General features: G+C 37.2%; 1 protein-coding gene across 7 annotated transcripts in view; it reads left to right on the forward strand.

Annotated features, from left to right (window-relative positions):
* RAPGEF4 (Rap guanine nucleotide exchange factor 4) overlaps nucleotides 1–18,675 on the forward strand; it is a gene marked incomplete at its 5' end in the record, with an annotated part of 141,706 nt that overhangs the window by 10,179 nt on the left and 112,852 nt on the right. For all 7 annotated transcript variants that reach the window (XM_084209688.1, XM_084209690.1, XM_084209693.1 and 4 more), the window contains 3 exons: nucleotides 1,331–1,473; nucleotides 2,551–2,639; nucleotides 11,173–11,319. In XM_084209688.1, coding sequence (XP_084065814.1) covers nucleotides 1,331–1,473; nucleotides 2,551–2,639; nucleotides 11,173–11,319 — 379 coding nt within the window. The remainder of the gene's footprint in view (nucleotides 1–1,330; nucleotides 1,474–2,550; nucleotides 2,640–11,172; nucleotides 11,320–18,675) is intronic.

Here is an 18,675-nt window from a genome sequence, read left to right on the forward strand (position 1 = left end):
AAACGAGAATAGAGATTTAATCCCTCCTAGACATAATTTAATAAGAAAGATGAGATACTGAGATTCATTGCAAGTAGGATCTGGGTTTCTTCACTGAGACAAAGATTTGGATTCCTTAAAGTCTTTGATTTCAAAGAGGAATCTTTAAAAAATCATGTTGGAAAGAGTGTTTACACTGTTAGTATAACAATAAGGTGAATATAGATATGTATTTGTGAATTTAGTCTTTGTTCATTGTAGCTACCTGACTTCTGTTCATTAGAAGCTCACCCACTGGTGAAAAGGACATTTTTGTCAGTAAAATTAACTAGCAACATTTGAGTGAGTGATAAGTCTAATGATTACTAGCAATTATCTCTCTTTCTGTTATGCCTTTACACATGAATAATTTCTTCATCTGATCCAGCGATGTCCTAGTAAAATTCTGTTTCTTTCTGTCCTTAGTGGTTTACATTTAGTCTGTTATAATTTTTTTTTCAAATGCTGTCAGCTAGTGTTTGGCTTACCTGCTGATTCATAATATTTGATAATCACATTTAAAGTGTTACAGAACTAATTCACTTTATTTTCATAAATATGTAGTAATATATTGAAGTTGCTGGACTGCTGGTCCACATGCTACTTTGTTGTAGAGAGCTCTGCAATTTTATTTGTCTTGAAATATTTTTTTTAAAGGTGTTGCTCTCAAAGGTTTAAAATATTTAAAATATTGGAATTAAAACTCGTGACTGTTACCGATGAAAAATAAAGATTCTTTCTTGCATATTGAATTTGTCCAACACTAAGAGACAGAAACTTCATAGAAGAGAATATATGTATTAAAGTCTTCCTTCTTCCTTGAAAGTGAGAAGAGGAAAGTCAGTTTGTAGTCAGTAAAATGCAGGAGAGAAGCTTGGATGTAGGAGTTACTGTTGGTATCTAATCCTTTACATTGAGCCAGACAGAGAACATTTGTTTTGGGCACTGATTCCACAGACCTCTGTGTGTTTGGACATCTGTTTGTTAATGTTTTCTTACAAACCTAAAACTATATATTCTAAGATCTTTAGGATAAGGACTGTATCATCATGTATACTTGTACAGTGATGCTGCATTGAGACACTGATGCTAAGTGGCTTCTGGACACTGCCTGTGTTGAAGTGATAAGAATCATGCTCAAGTTGATAAAAGGCAGTTGTTATGATGTCTTGGAAGAACTTCATTATGTAGTTGTAAAATGCATTTTAATTTGTTTATATTATGGTGTGATATTTAATGCAAGCATTTTTAAGTTTGGTGCATGCATGGAGATGTTTTACTGATTAAGCCCTTGTCTTTTGTTTTCTTGCAGGCCTTTGGAACGTTCTAGTGAAGATGTAGATATAATATTCACACGACTGAAAGAAGTAAAAGCTTTTGAGAAATTTCATCCAAACCTTCTCCAGCAGATATGTCTCTGTGGATATTATGAAAATCTGGAAAAGGGAATCACATGTAAGACAGCTTCATATGATTATGTATTTTATGTAGATTAACTTGGGGGTTAGACTGTGATTGTCTTTAGGAGATTGATGAGAGCAGAATCAGTGGAATGTTTATAGTCACAGTCATGGGGCAAGGCAGGACTGAAGTGCTGCTTGCTCTACAAAGGCAGTGTGTAGGGAATCTATGGTAACAGGGCATACAGTAGGATGTAAGACTCTGCCACTGTTCTGTTGAAAGATTACAAGCCAGTCATTGGACTTAAGCCTCGTTCTTCCCCTGTAAATGTATTATCGATCGCTTTTGCCAGTGCTTTGTGCTGTCAGGGGCAAAGGTGTGTCAGCGAGGCACATCATTGATAGTGTGTGGTTTCCAGGCACCCTGGCACAAGCCAGGCCTGCAGAGCTGCAAACTGCTGAGAGGTGCAGCAGCTCCATGCCTGCACTGGCAGCCCATGGGCCTGATGTAGGTGCACAGCCGTGCTTGGTCTGTGTAGCTGAGATGGAAATTAATGGTAGTCCTGTGATGGGAATGCATACCAGGGGAATAGCTGATGAAAACCTGTGGTATTAGTAAAGTCTCAGAAACACCTCAGGTAAATCTGGCATGCAGCACTGGGGTTTGCTTAGAGTAACAGGGATTTTGATGCTTTGTAATCATACAGTTGGTATGCTGCCTGGACATGAAAGTCTTGCAGTTGCTATTCAGCCAGAACTCTTACTGGTAGCTGTGTCTGCACTGGAAGATTGTGAATTTCAAAGGGACATTTTTCAGAAAAACTTTTTCCTTTTTTGTTTTGTTTCTTTGGTTGGTTAATTAATTAAAAGAAGAGTAGAACAGAAGCAAACTGGAGAGCAGAGTGAAGCAGTTCTGGTGCTTTCATTGTTTCCATAGTGTATTGACTAGTTTACTAAAATATGTGCTTTCCAGTGTCACTGCAAGTATTACTGTAATAGTAAATACTTCTCTTATGGCAAATAGGTTGGTGCCAGCAGAGACTGCAGTATTGCAGTAATATGTGAGAAAATGTTTTTTACTGTTGCTAAACTTAAAGTGATAACTCTTATTTACAAGATTTCATCTTTCCAGTATTCCGTCAGGGTGATATTGGGACAAATTGGTATGCTGTCCTGACAGGATCGCTGGATGTGAAGGTGTCTGATACAAGCAACCACCAGGTAAAATAGATTTTTCATTGCAACCATCCAGTCACTAGTACAAAGGAGGAACACCATTTATGGTGAGGTAGATACTAACACCTATTCTATACAGGTATTTTTTCATATCACAAGGATGTGTATGTTTCTCTGAGTCTCTTTGAGTCTTAGTTGTCCTTAGTCTAAGGAAGGCAAATCATGCCATTGATTTCAAGAAACGGAAATGTAATGCTCTGGAAATGGTCTACATTTCAATGTGAAACAAGTCTCCTCTGTCTTTTCTAGTAGTGCTGAAGTTTTGCTAAAGATCAGAGAGTTGTTAATTCATTCCCTAGAAATATTTTAATTCAGTTCTTGCTCAGGAAGTTCAAAGTAAACCCACTAGCAGTGCAGTCTTATAACAGCATAATGCAGTCTCCACTGCAGAAATGGGGAAGTAGTGTATTAATAGCAGACTATTGGAACTGCTGCCATGTTGGACAAGAAGCCTATAGGTAATACCTATTCAGTATTGAGAAACAGAAGAACAAGTAAGATTCTCCCCAAATTTATAGTGGTTTCTCAGCATCTTAGTGCTCCTGGATTTATAAAATTTAGAGTAAATAAAAACCCAAAGGGATGAGATACTTCTCCTAGAGTCTCCCATCCATGTTATCTATGTCATGCACTTGCTGCTGTGAGCTTAGTCTTCTGGGAAGGCATCCTGTCCCTTCTCTGCTCCCATGTTTGAGACCAGTGATTGTCCCATGATGTAGCTTGACATGGGGTTGTGCCTCTGATAAAGGACTCGTTGTGCCTTTGCATGAGTAGTACAGCTATCCAGAACCTTACAGAGACTACTACCCATTTTCCCCACCTGGATTGAATATAGCATGTGTAGGGAGGGATGGTGGTGGTGTATTCTTTGCCCAAAGTTTGGCTGATTGAGGAAAGTTTTTTGCTCATAGCAGAAATTGCATTTTTTTTCACTTTGTGGAGTATCACATCACTACTGAAATTGGGTCAGAATGCAAGTCAAGGCAGTGTGTGAGTACTGGGTCTTTCTATTTCCTGCAGTAGAATGGTAGATGCAAAAGGAACTTCTTTCATAGTATTTTTAGCAACCTCTCCACTGTACTAAGTAGAGATTGATTGGGAGTATAATTAGCTTAATTTGAGCAATTCTTGGCATGGCCTGGCTGTCATTGGTATTGTCACAATTTGGAACAGTATTGGGCTCTTATGAGACCCTTTTCTGTGGACATCTAAAGCAATCAGGATTTTCCAGTGTTTGCCAAAAGATGGCACTACACTGTTATGAAGAATCAATTCTCTTTACTCAGAAAGTAATACATCTGCACAATCTGGATGTTAAATTAAGAATCTCTTTGGAGTGTTGATTTGTTCCATTACATGGAGTATGGAACACTTCAGTTTCTTAATGAATATAATGTAAATATTTTTTTCTGCTTGTTCAGGTTAACTTCATTTTCCTGCCAGTAGGAAGCTGTTGAAGTACAATTCACGTAATTCTAGTTCTAGAAATTATATTCTGCAGTTATTTCTTACCTCGCATTTGCTTCTCACGTGAACAACTAACTGAATTCTTACCGCTAACTTGCTGCCCTAGAATACAGCCTCACTGCCAAAAACATGGCAGCCCATGCATTTACCATTCTTGTCTGAATAACTTTCATGTTTGAGTCCAACATTTCCTCTGGTTTTGCTCCAGCTTTGGGTTTATACCATGCCCCTCCTTGTCCTTTCTTAGTCTCCTTCTCATTCTCCTGCCTGTAGCTCTTGGATGTCGTGCCTGTACAGTCTTGCCTGTACTTTCTTGTTGGCCTGGTACTGGTCATTCTTGGAATTGAAGTACTTGCTAGCACTCCCTGCCTACTGTGCTCATTGCAAGGCCAGATGATGGAGGCAATATGGTGTTGTATTGCTGTCAGGGCAGCCCTGGCACACTCAGCTGACAGCATTGTGCCCTGAGCTGGGGATGGATGACCAGTGCTTAAGATGTAGGGGTGCTTGGAGCACGTTTTCCAATCACATCACCCAGGAGTGAAGGTCCTTTGCAAAGTCATAATAATGACTAATTGCTCTGCTCTTACTATTTTACCATATATGACTCTAATGCTAATGAGAAACTTCCAGCAGAGCAGGACAGATACAGATGTTTACCTGAGTTTACAAGTTGGTAGGCTCATGTAAAAGTACAGGATTATTCCATCTTTCTAGAAGGAGAGAAGCTAACTTGGTATTTAGGTTCCTACTAGTTAAAATGTCTTTAGACATGACTAATTAATTTGGACACTGTTTAATACTTCAGATAAACAGTGGGTTGTGTTAGATGACCTCCTGAGTTTTCTTGCAGCTTGAATTATTCTATGATTATATGATGATGCCTACAGTGTTAATGTAAACATGCAAAATGCTAGATGTTTATCTGTGTACTTGGGAAACTTAAATTTCATCAAGCCTAGGAATTCATGCATTGTATAACAGCTACCATGTGCTATCTTTCTGTCTAGTCATCTTTGGTGATTGGGAGCTTTCTCCCATGAGAAGGGCAGTAAGTTATTTTGCACTTGGTCCCTACTAAAAATGTCTTAATAGCCTTTGTTCCTACAGAGGCGTGTAGGAACGTCTTGCACCAGAAATTAAATCTTAATGTACTAATGGATCAAGATTTCAGTGAGGTATTAATTCACACACATTCTTGCTACAGAGCAGCTTACTGATGTAGATGCCTGTGGTTTCTCTCAGAAAATATTAGTAGAACTGATTAGGGCCAAGTTGAGAATTCATATAAAGAGAAACATTGATATTAGCTATTATTTGATATTATAATAACAGGAACTATTACATCTCTTGTTTTAACGTCTTTAATGGAGACAGACACTGATAATTAGCACCTCATAAATCCTTGTTTTCATACTGGTTTGGAAAAATCCTCTCTGCTTGCAAAGCTGTGTTCTGTCACGAGAGGGCAGTGTTAGAACACAAAGCAAACCCGAGTGCGAGCAGTGTTCGGCGCTGCAATGGACACTTTTTAAATCGCATTCGGCTATTTAACATACACACCTGTTTTAGAGAGTTTGGCCAGAGAAAATTTTGCTGTTACCGTTAGTTTTGTTCCACCGAGCTGGTAAAATATGCTGGTAATTTCAGCTGCCATTGGAATGGCTACAGAGATTTGACAGGATTCTCATCCAGTACATGCTGAGTGGAGTCTGCTGTCTGTGAAAACTATTAATGGATTTTTCTGGGTATTCAACAATCAAGAAGAGCTCGAAGAGGACTTTTTCTAGGGTAAAAACGTCTCCCGTGAATTCCAGAGGTAACTGCAATGAACTGTTTTGGTCTTGCCTCAACTTGTTTGTAACAAATACCCTAATAAATACAGTACTTAAAAGTCAAAGAAAAATATAGTTAAGTTACCTTCAGAACAAGCAGAAAATGCAGTCTCTGTAGAATATATCAGAAAGAGGTCTTTGCCCTCAGTTATGATCAAATTCTGAATTTCATTTTTATTTGGCATTGTTGCCTACCCAATGTTGAGATATCTAGTAATAGAAGTTTCTCTTAGGGATATTCCTGGTTTGGTGTTGTCTTAAAAACATTGCTGACAAATTGCCTTGCGTATGTTTCATTTTTGAATTCTGTTTTGAAGCTGAACAGTCTAAGGATGACTGTTGGCAATGTCTCGGAATAAAGCTGGGAATAAATGCATTATGACAAAAGCATCAGTGTAACAATGTTGTCAGATTTTGCAACACTGTGTTTTTCTGAATTAGATTCAGAGCCTTTTACCCCAAAGATTTTTCTGATAAACTATGAAGGAATGAAGAGAAAAAAGACAAAGACCAAATAGCAATTTTATCTTCTGGGTTTTTTTCTGCATTTTGCCAGCTGAATTATAGTGTGTGCCAGGGCCTTTTGCCAGCTTATCTTGTCTATGTTATGGTGGAGTTTTTTAGGCAGGTCAGTTTCTAAAAACTGACCAAATTGATCATAGGGCATTGACTTAAAAAACAATTAGCCTGTTTTAGAAAAGCTGTAAAGGAGGAGCTGTGAGTGCTTGGATGGTACAGCAGTATCAGCTGTAAGAAGATGTAGAGGATGAAAAGCCAAATAAGTTAGTGGGGTTGTTGGGAAGAATGACTGTGAAGAAAGAGGTTCAGATGTTCATGTAAGAAATGGAAGAATTTCACAGCTCTTTGAAACTGAGGACAAAGGAGATGTGTGATAAGATGAAGTGGCAGCAAGGAAAGGGATTTAAACAGAGTAGTCCTTGCAATACTGTTTTCAGTATGTAAATGCCATTATGTATTTTGGAGATAACCTGTGGGAAGTTGTGACATAGGTTTGTACTGTAGTTAGCAGTATAGATATGCCTAAGGTAGTTTTAAGTTATTTAGTTTGAGCATGAGAACTGCAGTACCCATTGTAACAGAGAGATTGGCAGAACTAATGTATTAAGCTGAGAAGCAGAGTGTGTTGGCTCATGCTGAGCTCCAGTATTGTGGTTGTGCTAATTTTGGTTTTGAACTTTGCTTATTGGAAGTTAATATAGAAAAATAATTTAAATTCTCTCTGTCAGGTGATGTAGGAAAACATCTGAAGACATTGCATGTAGCTTTTAGAAGATCAGATAGAAAGGTATGGAAATAACGAATGTGGTATTACAGTACAGTTAATCTGAACCACACATATTTTAAATAGGTACTAAAAGAGAAGCTGCTCACAGTTTTTGTAGAAGCATTATGCCTTCTTTAAGCAAATAACCTTGTGTTGTGTAAAGAGGGTGGCCTAACATGATTGCAAACTGCAGTTTTAGTGTGTTCAGAAGATATTTCTATGTTATTTTAGAAATAATTTGATAAGGATTTCTTGTCTGAATGGCTGAAACACTGAAGTGAAGGTAATGGAACAGAAAAATCACTTCATAGTTTACTTTCAGGTATATTCTTGGTTTCTCTGTTATAAAATGAAATTTTTGCTGAGGACTACCTGAACTGTGTCAAGGTAATAATAAGCAAACTTCTCAAAATGCCAGCTTTTGCAAAACTCCAGTTAAACATAGAGATAGTATGATGTCCTAGAGAGACACAGACAGGTGAGATAAAGATGCAAGGTGTAGGAAAATGGTGAAATCAAAACCAAATCTAGCTACATCAACTCCCTTATAAACGTAAAATGTTGAACAAACTAAAATTTCAAAGGAACGTCCGCAATCCCCGCACTCATAATGTTTTCCCCTGTTTTCTTCATTTCTTTTTCCAACACCATGATTTTATTTACACACAGTATAAAAATTCTGTTTGCCAGCCTGAGAAACAGAAGGGGTCACAAGTCAAGGATGAGGGATACAGGATGATCCTTGAGATGGTGGGGAAGGGAATGAAGCAGAGCCTTCTTTCTAATTCTCACCCATTCCATAAAACGGTCTTGCAAATTCAATAACGTTTTGGATTCATGGGGGGATGAGGGAAAGGTTTAAGAATGCTTTCCCTGCATGTGTCTCATGTGGCAGTAAGAGTCAATGAAACTGAATACACAAACAGCCCCTGATTTGAATGCTACTGTTTTATAGTGTGTACAGAGGACAGATAGCAATGGAAGCAATCTCATCTTTCTAAGTCTCTAATACTGCCTTTTAAATAGCTGTGTGAATGTTAGCTGGTTACCAGCCACTAGAACACCCTGCTGCTTCTGGGATTGCAGAGGGGAACAGCAAACAGGGAGTTTTGAGCTGCCAGCAATCCTCCTGAAGTCTTCACTGAACAGCAGGAGATTCTTGAGTGTAAGGTTAACAGGCATAATAGGAAGCACACCTGATTCCCCAGGAGGCTGAAGATTTATAAACAAGGGGTAGTGAGAAAATGGGGCTCTGAAGCCTCGAAGAAGGCATATAGGTCTGCACCCCAGAGGGCTGTGAAACTGCATTTCTGTGGAGAACTGTGATGGCTGGGAAAAAAAATCTGAAAGAACTTGATGTGACACATTAGGTTTTAGCTTTTATATTTTTCACATTCTATACTGCTTTAGTGTGTAGTTCTGAGCTTCATATTAAGGGATGGTAAGCTCTCTTCACAGACTAGCTAGAAAAAACCAATTCCTTCTCTAGCTTGGGACCAACATTTCAGGCCCAAGAGTGCAAACAAGGATGACTAAAGAGAGGAAAACAAGAAGATTGGGTCTTCATAACTTAAAACTTGAACAAGTAACTCCAATATGCTAATGAACCGGAACTTATAAAAGTGAGAGACCCTGTGACTGGTTGTCCATTTTGTGACCATTTTGGTTCATCTTGGGCCCAAGGTGTATCCATTGAGGCCTTTTAATAAATAGCTACTTTATTCTTTAGCTCCATCTAGCCTCTGTTCTAGGTCAGCCTTAACAAGGCATTGCATGGAAGCCTGAATTTTCCTTTAATGAATGTAGATAGGACCATTTCAGCCTCTTGACCTAACACCTCAGAGTGTTAATTTATTTCTTAACTTCTGATGAGGCAGTTGTTAAGCTTATCTTATAAAGTAATTTCTTAACCAACAATTGTCCTTTTTGCTTCTCATGTCTGGTCTGTCATTAAAGATTATTCTTTAGGGTTGTAAACAGTTAGAGAAGGTGAAATATTTAAAATTACTTTTTGAAGGGAGGGGAGTGAGTGAGAAGTTAGAAGATGTAAACAATGTTTATGATCTACTTACAGGAAAAGTTTCTTTTATGCCAGGCTGTTTGGTTGTCCTGTCCTGGACAGAGCTCTTTTATCTGAACTTTCTGAATAGGATTGAGAATAATGTATTGTATATCTGGAGATCAAATTTTGTATGAGCAGTAGCCCCATTTTCTTTGTAGCTCCTTGGAATGCTATTGTGAGTATTGTGGCATGCATAGAGTGTTTCAGCTCTGAAATATAAGCTTGGGAAGGTAGATTTCAGTGTATAAACTGTATTATAGTCTGTTTGTAGAGGCCTAGGTGCTCATTCCCAAATATTCTTTCTTTTAAAGAAAATCTGTTGTTACTTTCCTTCCTTGAAAATTTATTTCTGACAGTTGGTAAATTTTTCCTAGGTCTTCTCTGAGACATAATTGATTTTGTTTTCTTGAGCACACAATTTTATATGGTAACATCTGTGTAAGAGCAATTTGCTATGGTTCAGGGAACTGGACTATTATGGGCTTTTGTCTTTGTATTCCAATTATAAAACTACTAACCTTATCTTAATAACATTTGTCTATTATGACTTATTAGATGCATGAAAGAAAAGCAGGGCAGTTCTAAAACCAGAAAATAATGCTGAAACACATTCATGCATCTCTCCTGGATTATCAGCCATGAGGATAACAAACATTTCTGCTTTGCGTTTTGTAGATGTTGCATGAATCCTACATTTTAGAATTAAACTAGACTTCTCATGTTGTATCAAGTAAAGTTAACATGTATTTTTATTTTTTTTGTAATTGTCTGTGTGCATATCCAATATGTTTTCCTTTGTTAAATACAGTTTGTATGATTTTAAATTTTTATGGTGTTACTAATTTTTTAAATTACTTAACAGACCATCAGATAAGGCCCATCTCAGAAAAAATGACATGTGAATGTTCAGCTTCAAGCCTGTGATGAGGAACAAAGCAACTTTTGAGCTGAAAATAGAACATGTATCGAAAGATCTTGATTCAAGCAAGTTGTTTATTGGCTACTGTTTTCTCTGCAGTAGCTCATAATTTCTATTGGAACTACTACAGAGGAGTTCCTGGCCAAGGCAGCTTAATTTAGATATCATTTAGAATGGCATGTGCTCATATAGACTCCTTTGAAGTGGACTTTGTGCTTGTTTGGGACCTTCTTATTGCTCTGTACATGGATCCATTTTTTTCCAGGTTGTTTCAACTTTAATAGTTTTCTTGAAATCCCTTATTTATGTGAAAATATTTTTTTTTTTTTTTTGGTCTGGTAGTTAATTGACAAACATCCATTAACAATTGAAAGATTTGCTGGCATTTTCAACAGAAGGGCCAAGAGTTGGTTCAACAGTACAAACACATTGCTTGTGCAATAGAGAAATGCAATATAAATACAAGACGATATTATTATTGAAAGTTACTTTTACAGAAGAGAAAACATAAGAGGTGAATTTTCTTTCTGATGAGGGTAGCCTGTGTAGGACAGAAGTTTATTTCCCAAGATTGCGTTTCTGATTCTAGTTACCTTCTCATCACCTCTGACATTTCCAAAGATCTCGTCATCACAGCAGTGTTTAGAGATAGATGAACAGAGATCATAGGTTTTTGTAAAGATGAAAGTGATTCTTGTGTTCTCAGATTTGCATTCAGAAATGTCTAATTCAACTGATGAATATAGAAAACAGGAGTCCCACTTGTTTCTACGTTAAAGCTTCCCATATTGTTTACCAGCATATTGATTTTTTTGTTGATGATGCTTAAATTAATTTTCTTTTTAAGCAGTTTGCTGAAGAATTTCAAGGCAGTGCTATGAAAAATAAGACACAAAAGCTCTCAAAACGTCCTGAAATATTTAGTGTGTCCTTTTTTTTTTGAATCAAAGGATGCTGTGACGATATGCACTCTTGGAATAGGAACTGCTTTTGGAGAGTCCATTCTGGATAACACTCCTCGCCATGCTACCATTGTTACCAGGGAACATAGTGAGCTCCTTCGAATTGAGCAGAAGGACTTCAAAGCACTTTGGGAGGTAAGTTCAGATTTATTTGCAGTTAGTGCAGAAAGAAATGCCTTGACCATGGAAGTATTTTTAATATAGTATTGTTCCATCGCACGTCGGACGAGCCCCTGTTGCTGCTGGCACATGCAGCCCTGGGACAGAATCAGCCGGGAGTGTGGCAATAAAAGAAAGCAAGGGATGGGAACGACTAAAGGGCTAGAAATGGAAAGCTTTAATGGAGATAAGAGAAAGCACATGAAGGTGCAACACCAAGCATAAACAGTGCAGATCTACATAGCTCCTTTTGAAAACCCCAAAGGGCACAAACACAGCCTTATATAAACATTATCTGAAGGCATGGAACCAATGGACAGAGACATTACCTTATATGGAACACATGATTAACTAATCAGAGGACAGGGTTCAGAACATAACCTAACAAGGAATAACTTCATCTGCATAATGTTCCCATCATCCTTTTCTTCTCCTTCACTTCTCACTGTAACCTAACTAGAGATTTCTCATCTTAGCTTCTCAGTGTCCAGAGTTTAATGTTGGTACTTGCTGCACGATTGGACCACTCCTCTGGCCTGTTCTGTCCAGGACAGACCACCACATAGTATAATGACATTTATATCATAAACAAAGTATAATTGTTTTAAATTAGTTTGGAAAAAAAGGAAAGTTTTTACTTCTCTTTAGTGCTTCATATTACACACTCCTGTATTTCTTTCTTGTGGATCTCTTGTAATGAAATAACTTAGGTAGTAGAATTTCTGGTAGAATTTATTTATATACTGCAGGTGTTGCTCTCTTAGCCTTAATTTTGCTTTTATGAGGAGAGTCTATTCTTATTATACTCTGAAATTTTAAATTATTCTCATTTACTCCTGTCTCATCACCAGCTGTAAGGGGTTTAGAATTTGCAGATGGATCAAGATCACTTAAAAATTGACTTACTGATTACATGTGAATTCTGTTAAAACTTTCCTTTGTGGAGAACATACTGCTGAGGTTCTTCATTCTGTAGCCTGTCTACTTTTGTATCCATGCAGAGAAAACTTCATTAACATGTTGCTGCAGAAAGTTACTGAACTTGAATCTGTTTGCATTTTTGCAAACACTACATTTGGTTTGAAAAGTTGTAGGAACTGGAAGGCATCCTGTTGGCCTAGCCTACAGTATTGCCAATTTGTACTTCCAGCTTGTTCGAAATGGTGACTGTAAAAGTGTAGGTGTTGTTCAGAGCTGCCAGATGGTGTGACAGTGTCCTAAAGTTGCAGGTTTAGGGACATTAATTGTATTTAAGAAATGGGTGCTGGTTGTAACATTTTAGTTCAGCTTCTAACTGTGGATGGATGGATTTTTTTTTTCTTTGTTTTCCTGTGAAAGGGCAAATAATTGTCCTAAAGCAGTTCTGAAGTCAGTATCAGAAAAAAAGTCAAATCCCCAACTATCTACATTGATGGAGGAAGGGGCACATTCATCACCTGCCTAACAATATATTACCTTGAGCGTAGTTAATGGTGCAGCATTGCCAAGGCATGAAAGACCACTGTGTGAATGAAACATGCTTGCCACTGAATGCCCTGACAATATCAGATAATCATTCTTTGAATTGCATAGCTAGGATTTGTACTGTTTGTTGGCAGGTTCTACAACTAAATTAAAATGTTTTGGCAAGTTCTGCAGTTACTGAAGTTTTGCAGATAATTTGAAGAATCTGACAAGGCAATATTTTTTTGCAGTTCAGAGGATTTTGGGGTTTTTTTTTTGCTACAGCAGCTGCATTGTAGTTTTAGGCCTTGGCATGAAAAGATGAAATATGCCAGTGGTCTCATCTGTTATAACATATGCAGCATTTGCCAGTAGTCAGAAATTTGATAATGTAGATAGTGCTTTACAAGATAATGATGGGGGGAATAAATCAAATTTCAGGTTTCTCTGGTAACATTTTTGTAAAAATTCACTTTTAATTGGTATAAGCACAGTAATTTCTCCCGTGCATATGAATTTCCTGCTAAGCATTCAGAGACTGTTATTCTCTTATCGGGATTATTGAGGGCATGGAGGTTCCCTTTTAAAAATTTTTGAATCTTATATTTAAAGTTGTTTTAAAAACAATTTCAACATAATTTGCTCTTTAATCACTATAATACAGTTTAGTTTCTAGCACTTTTGATGATTTTGCTGAGTTTTTTGATGATAGATGCTTTTATGGAAGATGGTATGTGTTAGATGTACTGAAGTGATCATAGGCAGCTTTAGCGCACACCTTGTGTGTTGCAGCTTTTATGAAATTGGGCTGTAGAACATGTCACAAATGCTGCAGGTGTCAGTCAGAGACCACAGTTTAGATTGTGGTGCTTCTTTGCCTTTTGTGCCATTTTACAGTGAACTTCTCATATATTTTGATGTGCTTTCTTTCAAGGAGGCCATCCCTGTGCTCTCAGTGAGTGGAAAATTGTTCAGTGAAATACAGCTTTGCTGGTTGGTCTCAGATATAATAAAGTTGTTCATTTTTTCAAGGTGATATGTATTTCCTTGCAACCTGCTAATCCCAAAGTCTGCATAAACTGCAGCTAACATGTGATAAAGAGACAATGTTTAAAATAGATGGAAAATTATGTAAGAAAATTTTCCCAAAATATGCTAGCAGCAGCACCATTACTATATTGTTATTAATTCTATTGTTACCTGAAGAAGGGTAAATACTTTTCTAAAGGGATACTTTTTATGTTTTTGATGCTGCATTCTTCTTTCTGCCTTATCCTAAGGTTCATATATCTTTGCTGTGACAAAGTCTGTATGAAGAAACTGTTATTGTTACGTGTCATTCTGTTTTTAATTGTGTTTAATGAAAACCTACACAAATTCAAGAGTGGATCACAGATATTTAATACATATAGTACCATTGGAAAAATGGGGCAAGGCAATGATGTTTACAGCCCATGTGTTGTAAAAGCTAAAATCTAGTGTGGGCAAATTTCAACTGTCCACATAATGAGAATTTAATTAATAAAATAAGTAGTTTATCCAGAAAAAAAAAAGCCGAATATTTCCAAAATAATGTTATACTGTAGAATAAGAACAACCTAAATAAATTGTAGGGTTAGTATTCTTAAAATGGTTACTGATTTTAATGATTAGTAATAGAAGTGCAAAAATACAATATATGTTACTTTTTCATTTGTTTGTTTTTCCCAAATAATTCATTGTTTTGGGGAAATTTACTTTATTTCCTTCTTTTGAGAGAAATAAAAAAATCAAAACTCTGTTAACCAAATAACAGAGTTATTCCTACAGAGGAAAGAAAATCCAATACTGCAATTTTAAATTTTTTTCCTTGTTTTTAGATTGTGGATGGAATCTTGGGAAATGAAACAACAGAAAAGGATTCAGTATTGGCTTTAATTTACTGTGCAACTAATCTGAAATGCTAGGAGTAAAAGCTATGAAGTGTCCTTGACACTGAAAATTTGTTAATACTGAAGCCTACTGATGAAGTTTACGTTTGCAACAAATATTTTTATATCTATGCCGTTCTTTGAAAGACAATTACATATCCATTATGCTGCTTATGAAACTTCTAGTATATATCCTGAAACTAGATTTTGAGAGAAAGATTATCTACTTTAATTATTTCTGAATTTAGAAAGAATTTTCAGTATCTCTGAAACTTCATATGGGAATTTGCAGACGTCTGTGAGTTTTGTTTAAATTGAAAAGTAACTTATCCTGTATTAGCTATATTGCTCTAAGAAGCAATTGTATTGGTATAATGATTCCCAGATTAGATATGTTTTATTGATGTACTTAATGCACAATATACAGCAAAGGTATTAATTTCTATGAGTACTAATATGGTTGGGTCTATACTTGAAAGAAAAAAAGATAGCTACTACTAAACTGACTTTTTTTAAAAATCAGTATTAGTCTGCCAGTTTTTAAAATTTAAATATTCTTTATGGAAAAGATAGGGTATTCTTTAGCAAAAATACAGTAAGGTGCCTTCTGTAATACATGCAGCCCCATATTCAGTCAACCCTTCAAGTTCAGAAAGATTTTCTGTGACCTTCATTTCTATCAGTCAGGGGATGCTGGTCAAAACAAATGACACTGTCCTGATAACAATTACCAGTTAAAATGAGCCAGTCTTTTCTCTAATGACTGTGTCTGTTGAAGTAGCATCCTGTTGGGGAACATCTGTTGATCTTCTCTGCTTACTCATCCTTGGAGATTCATCTATCAACGCTGTTACAGTGGATTAAGGATGATGAAATCTCACATTGAATTCTCACACAGCTGAACACTGTTCCCTGGTGAAGAACTAGTAGGTTATGGGAATCACTGGTGTTCCTTTGTGCACCGAATGTCCCTTGCTTTGGTGTCTGAAGAGCACTAACAAACATGAAAAAAAGTAACTCATTACAGTTACAACACTGTAGACTTCCAAGATACTCTATGAATCTGTAGAAAAAATACTGTTTGTGTTGGTGAGGGCTTGCTTTCCTTCCTCAGCATGTATAAGTGATTGTGGCGCTAGCTACCTTGCCCAAAAAAACTACCTCAAAGCACAAAGGAAAATACATCCAAAAATAAACATGAAAGCAGAACGCTACACATGGGGAGCTCTGGTCACGCACATCCTGTTGAGCACTACCTTGCTCCACCCCTAATAACTGGATTCTTTTAAACAGAGTCGGAGGGAAATGAGTGCATTTGAGCAGTGTGGTCATTACAGAAGTTCTCCGTAGTTCATCCTCGAGCTTTGTCCTTTCATGCAGTGGCAAACTGATTCAAACCCGGACAGGAAGGGAGTGAATCTGCTGAGGCGTGACTTATTTTTAGAGGTCTTTCCTACTGTGGTGTATTACTCAGCCTTCCTTGGATAACATACAAATAACCAATTTCCTTTTGTGTGGACTGTGTTAGACGTTACTGAACATGCCTTGAGAAACACTTGAGTAATGAAGAGCAGCTATTGCTTCAGTATGCGGTGACTGTGGAGAGAGGGAGACTTGGCCCCTGTAAGGTCAGAATAATTTATTTTTTTAATTCCTATTCAGCAGCACTTACACATCTTGTAAACTGATAAACTGTAGTGTAACTTGCTTCTTGCTTTTGCCCATCTGCTGTTAATTCAGTAGATCTCAGCAGACTGAACTGCTCTGTAATGATAGATTTGGGAGAAGCAACTTTCTTACTCCCTTTTTTTTCTGAGCACTGTGAGCACTAGGTTTTAATGAGCTAGTTTAAAACCAGATCTGTCAGAGCAGAAGTTTTACACGCCATTTCATTGGGATGCCATGTAGGAAGTACATGTATGAAAGGGAGTGCTGTAGCACTATTCTGTGGGATTTCTGAATAATGCTTAAATTCATCAGAATTGGAACCACAGCTCTCCATATATTTGTATGGCATATCAGTCTGTCACTTTAAGGTATATCTAATCACACCTCTCATATCAAGGTATAATATCATTTTATGCTTCATTTTATGTCCTAGGATTATAGCAGTAGGAATTATGAAGGCACGTAAAAATACATTAATGAAAATAAATATGGAAGGAATTTAATTTGTTTTTATCCATTTGGTCATATTGTAAGTGCATTGTTTATCAAAGGAGGTTACTGCCTCTCATGTAATGCAGTAGGCAGCATTTCAGGGAGGCAGCATTTTCCTTGCCTTAAGCTGTTGGAAAATACATGTTGCATTGTTCAATGAGAATGTTCTTGCTTCTTTTTCTGGTGGGCTCCTGAACACTTCAGTGTGTTTAAGGTGTATTAGGAATCTCACGTAGATGTCAGTACCTTCTAATATACCTTTTTACCAATGAGTATTCCATACCAGAAATTATTTCCAGTTCATTTGAGTGAGAGATTAAATTTGATCTGAGAAATGAAATATTGGAAGGGGGGAATCAAAGAAAAAATCAGATTAATGTCCAGCCCCTAAACTATCACCTTGATTTATGGTGTACCACTCTGCCTGTTTATTGCCCAGTAATCAATTGCAGAAGTCTCTGTCCTGATTTACTGATTTCCCATAGGCAAACATAGTAGAGGTATAAAACTACAGGTAATAAAATACAGAATATTTAGCTTTGCAGGATGGGTGATCATGTGATTTAAAATAGTGAAGTGCTTGGAGACCCACAAAAGTATAAAAAGGTGGTCATGGAACACTTGGCTGTCTTTACCCGCTTCATGTCACTCTCTCCATTCACTGCTCAAATGATTCCTTGATGGTTTGTCTCTCTAATGGGATTTTATTTGAGAAGTGTAAAAGTGATCAAATTGTGGTAGCCTGCATTTTCAATGTACCTGGAATACTGTATTCACCAACCTCCCAAATAGCCATCTTGTCAGAATAAGGAAGAATTATTCCATGTTATCAGATGCAGAATACAATACAGAAGAGAGATGTGGAAGTGATACCTTGAGAGGCTACCTAGAACAGAGGCTAGACAGAGTTAAAGGCAGGTATTTATTGAAAGGCCTTCAAAGGGTACACCTTGGGCAGTGCAGGAGTCTCACAGATACCACACCCAAGATGGACGACTATCACAGGTTTTTCATACAGATATAAATTTGGTCTATTTGCATATCAGAGGTTAATTGTCCAATTACAGCTTCCGGTAATGGAGTCACACTCCCCCAGTTTGCCACCTACTTCACTGTTGTTTACAGTTTTTGGTGCCTGAGAAAGTGAGGTGTCCTTGAGTTTCAGGTCTAGAGAGAAATTGTTTTGTCTGAAGAAAATGGGAGAACAGTAGATGACAGTCTGTGGAGTTTTAGAGTTATACACTTAAGGCAGTACTGATCTGAAAAATATAAAAGCTAAAACTTAAGGCATCGGAAGGACCCAAGTGTGTGGAATCTCTTGCCTTACGTTGTCTGCAAATCTCAGCTGATAACAAATACAAATTTTTTTGCCAAGACATAGAGCTAGTGTGAGAGGCACTGAAAAATGAAGTGATGGTAGGCAAGATTTTTTTTTTCTATAGGAACACGTGGAAGGAGGAAGAATATAAAAAATTCCTGTGCCCAGTTTTAGAATATGACAGTAAACACAGAATTGGCTAGATGCGAGCAAAGCTGTGAGAACAGCTAACATCCCTCCTTCCTACGTTGTGTTAATACTGAGAAAGCATGCAAGTGAGTAGCAAGGAAAGATTCCAGAATTGTTATTATACCAAGAATAAGTGCCAGATAGTGCTCCCAATTTTGCTGGTATGAATTGAACATATTTCAAGTGAATAGAACACAACTAATTTAATTCATGAGGAGCTCCATGGGAGCAGATTCTGGCCTTTAGTACTGCAGTTACATTGGTTTTGATCATCTTCATAATATGGTTTTAGTTTTCATCCTCTTGTTTTGC

Source organism: Fringilla coelebs, assembly GCF_963513975.1.
Source record: "Fringilla coelebs genome assembly, chromosome: 7".
NCBI classification, from domain to species: domain Eukaryota; kingdom Metazoa; phylum Chordata; class Aves; order Passeriformes; family Fringillidae; genus Fringilla; species Fringilla coelebs.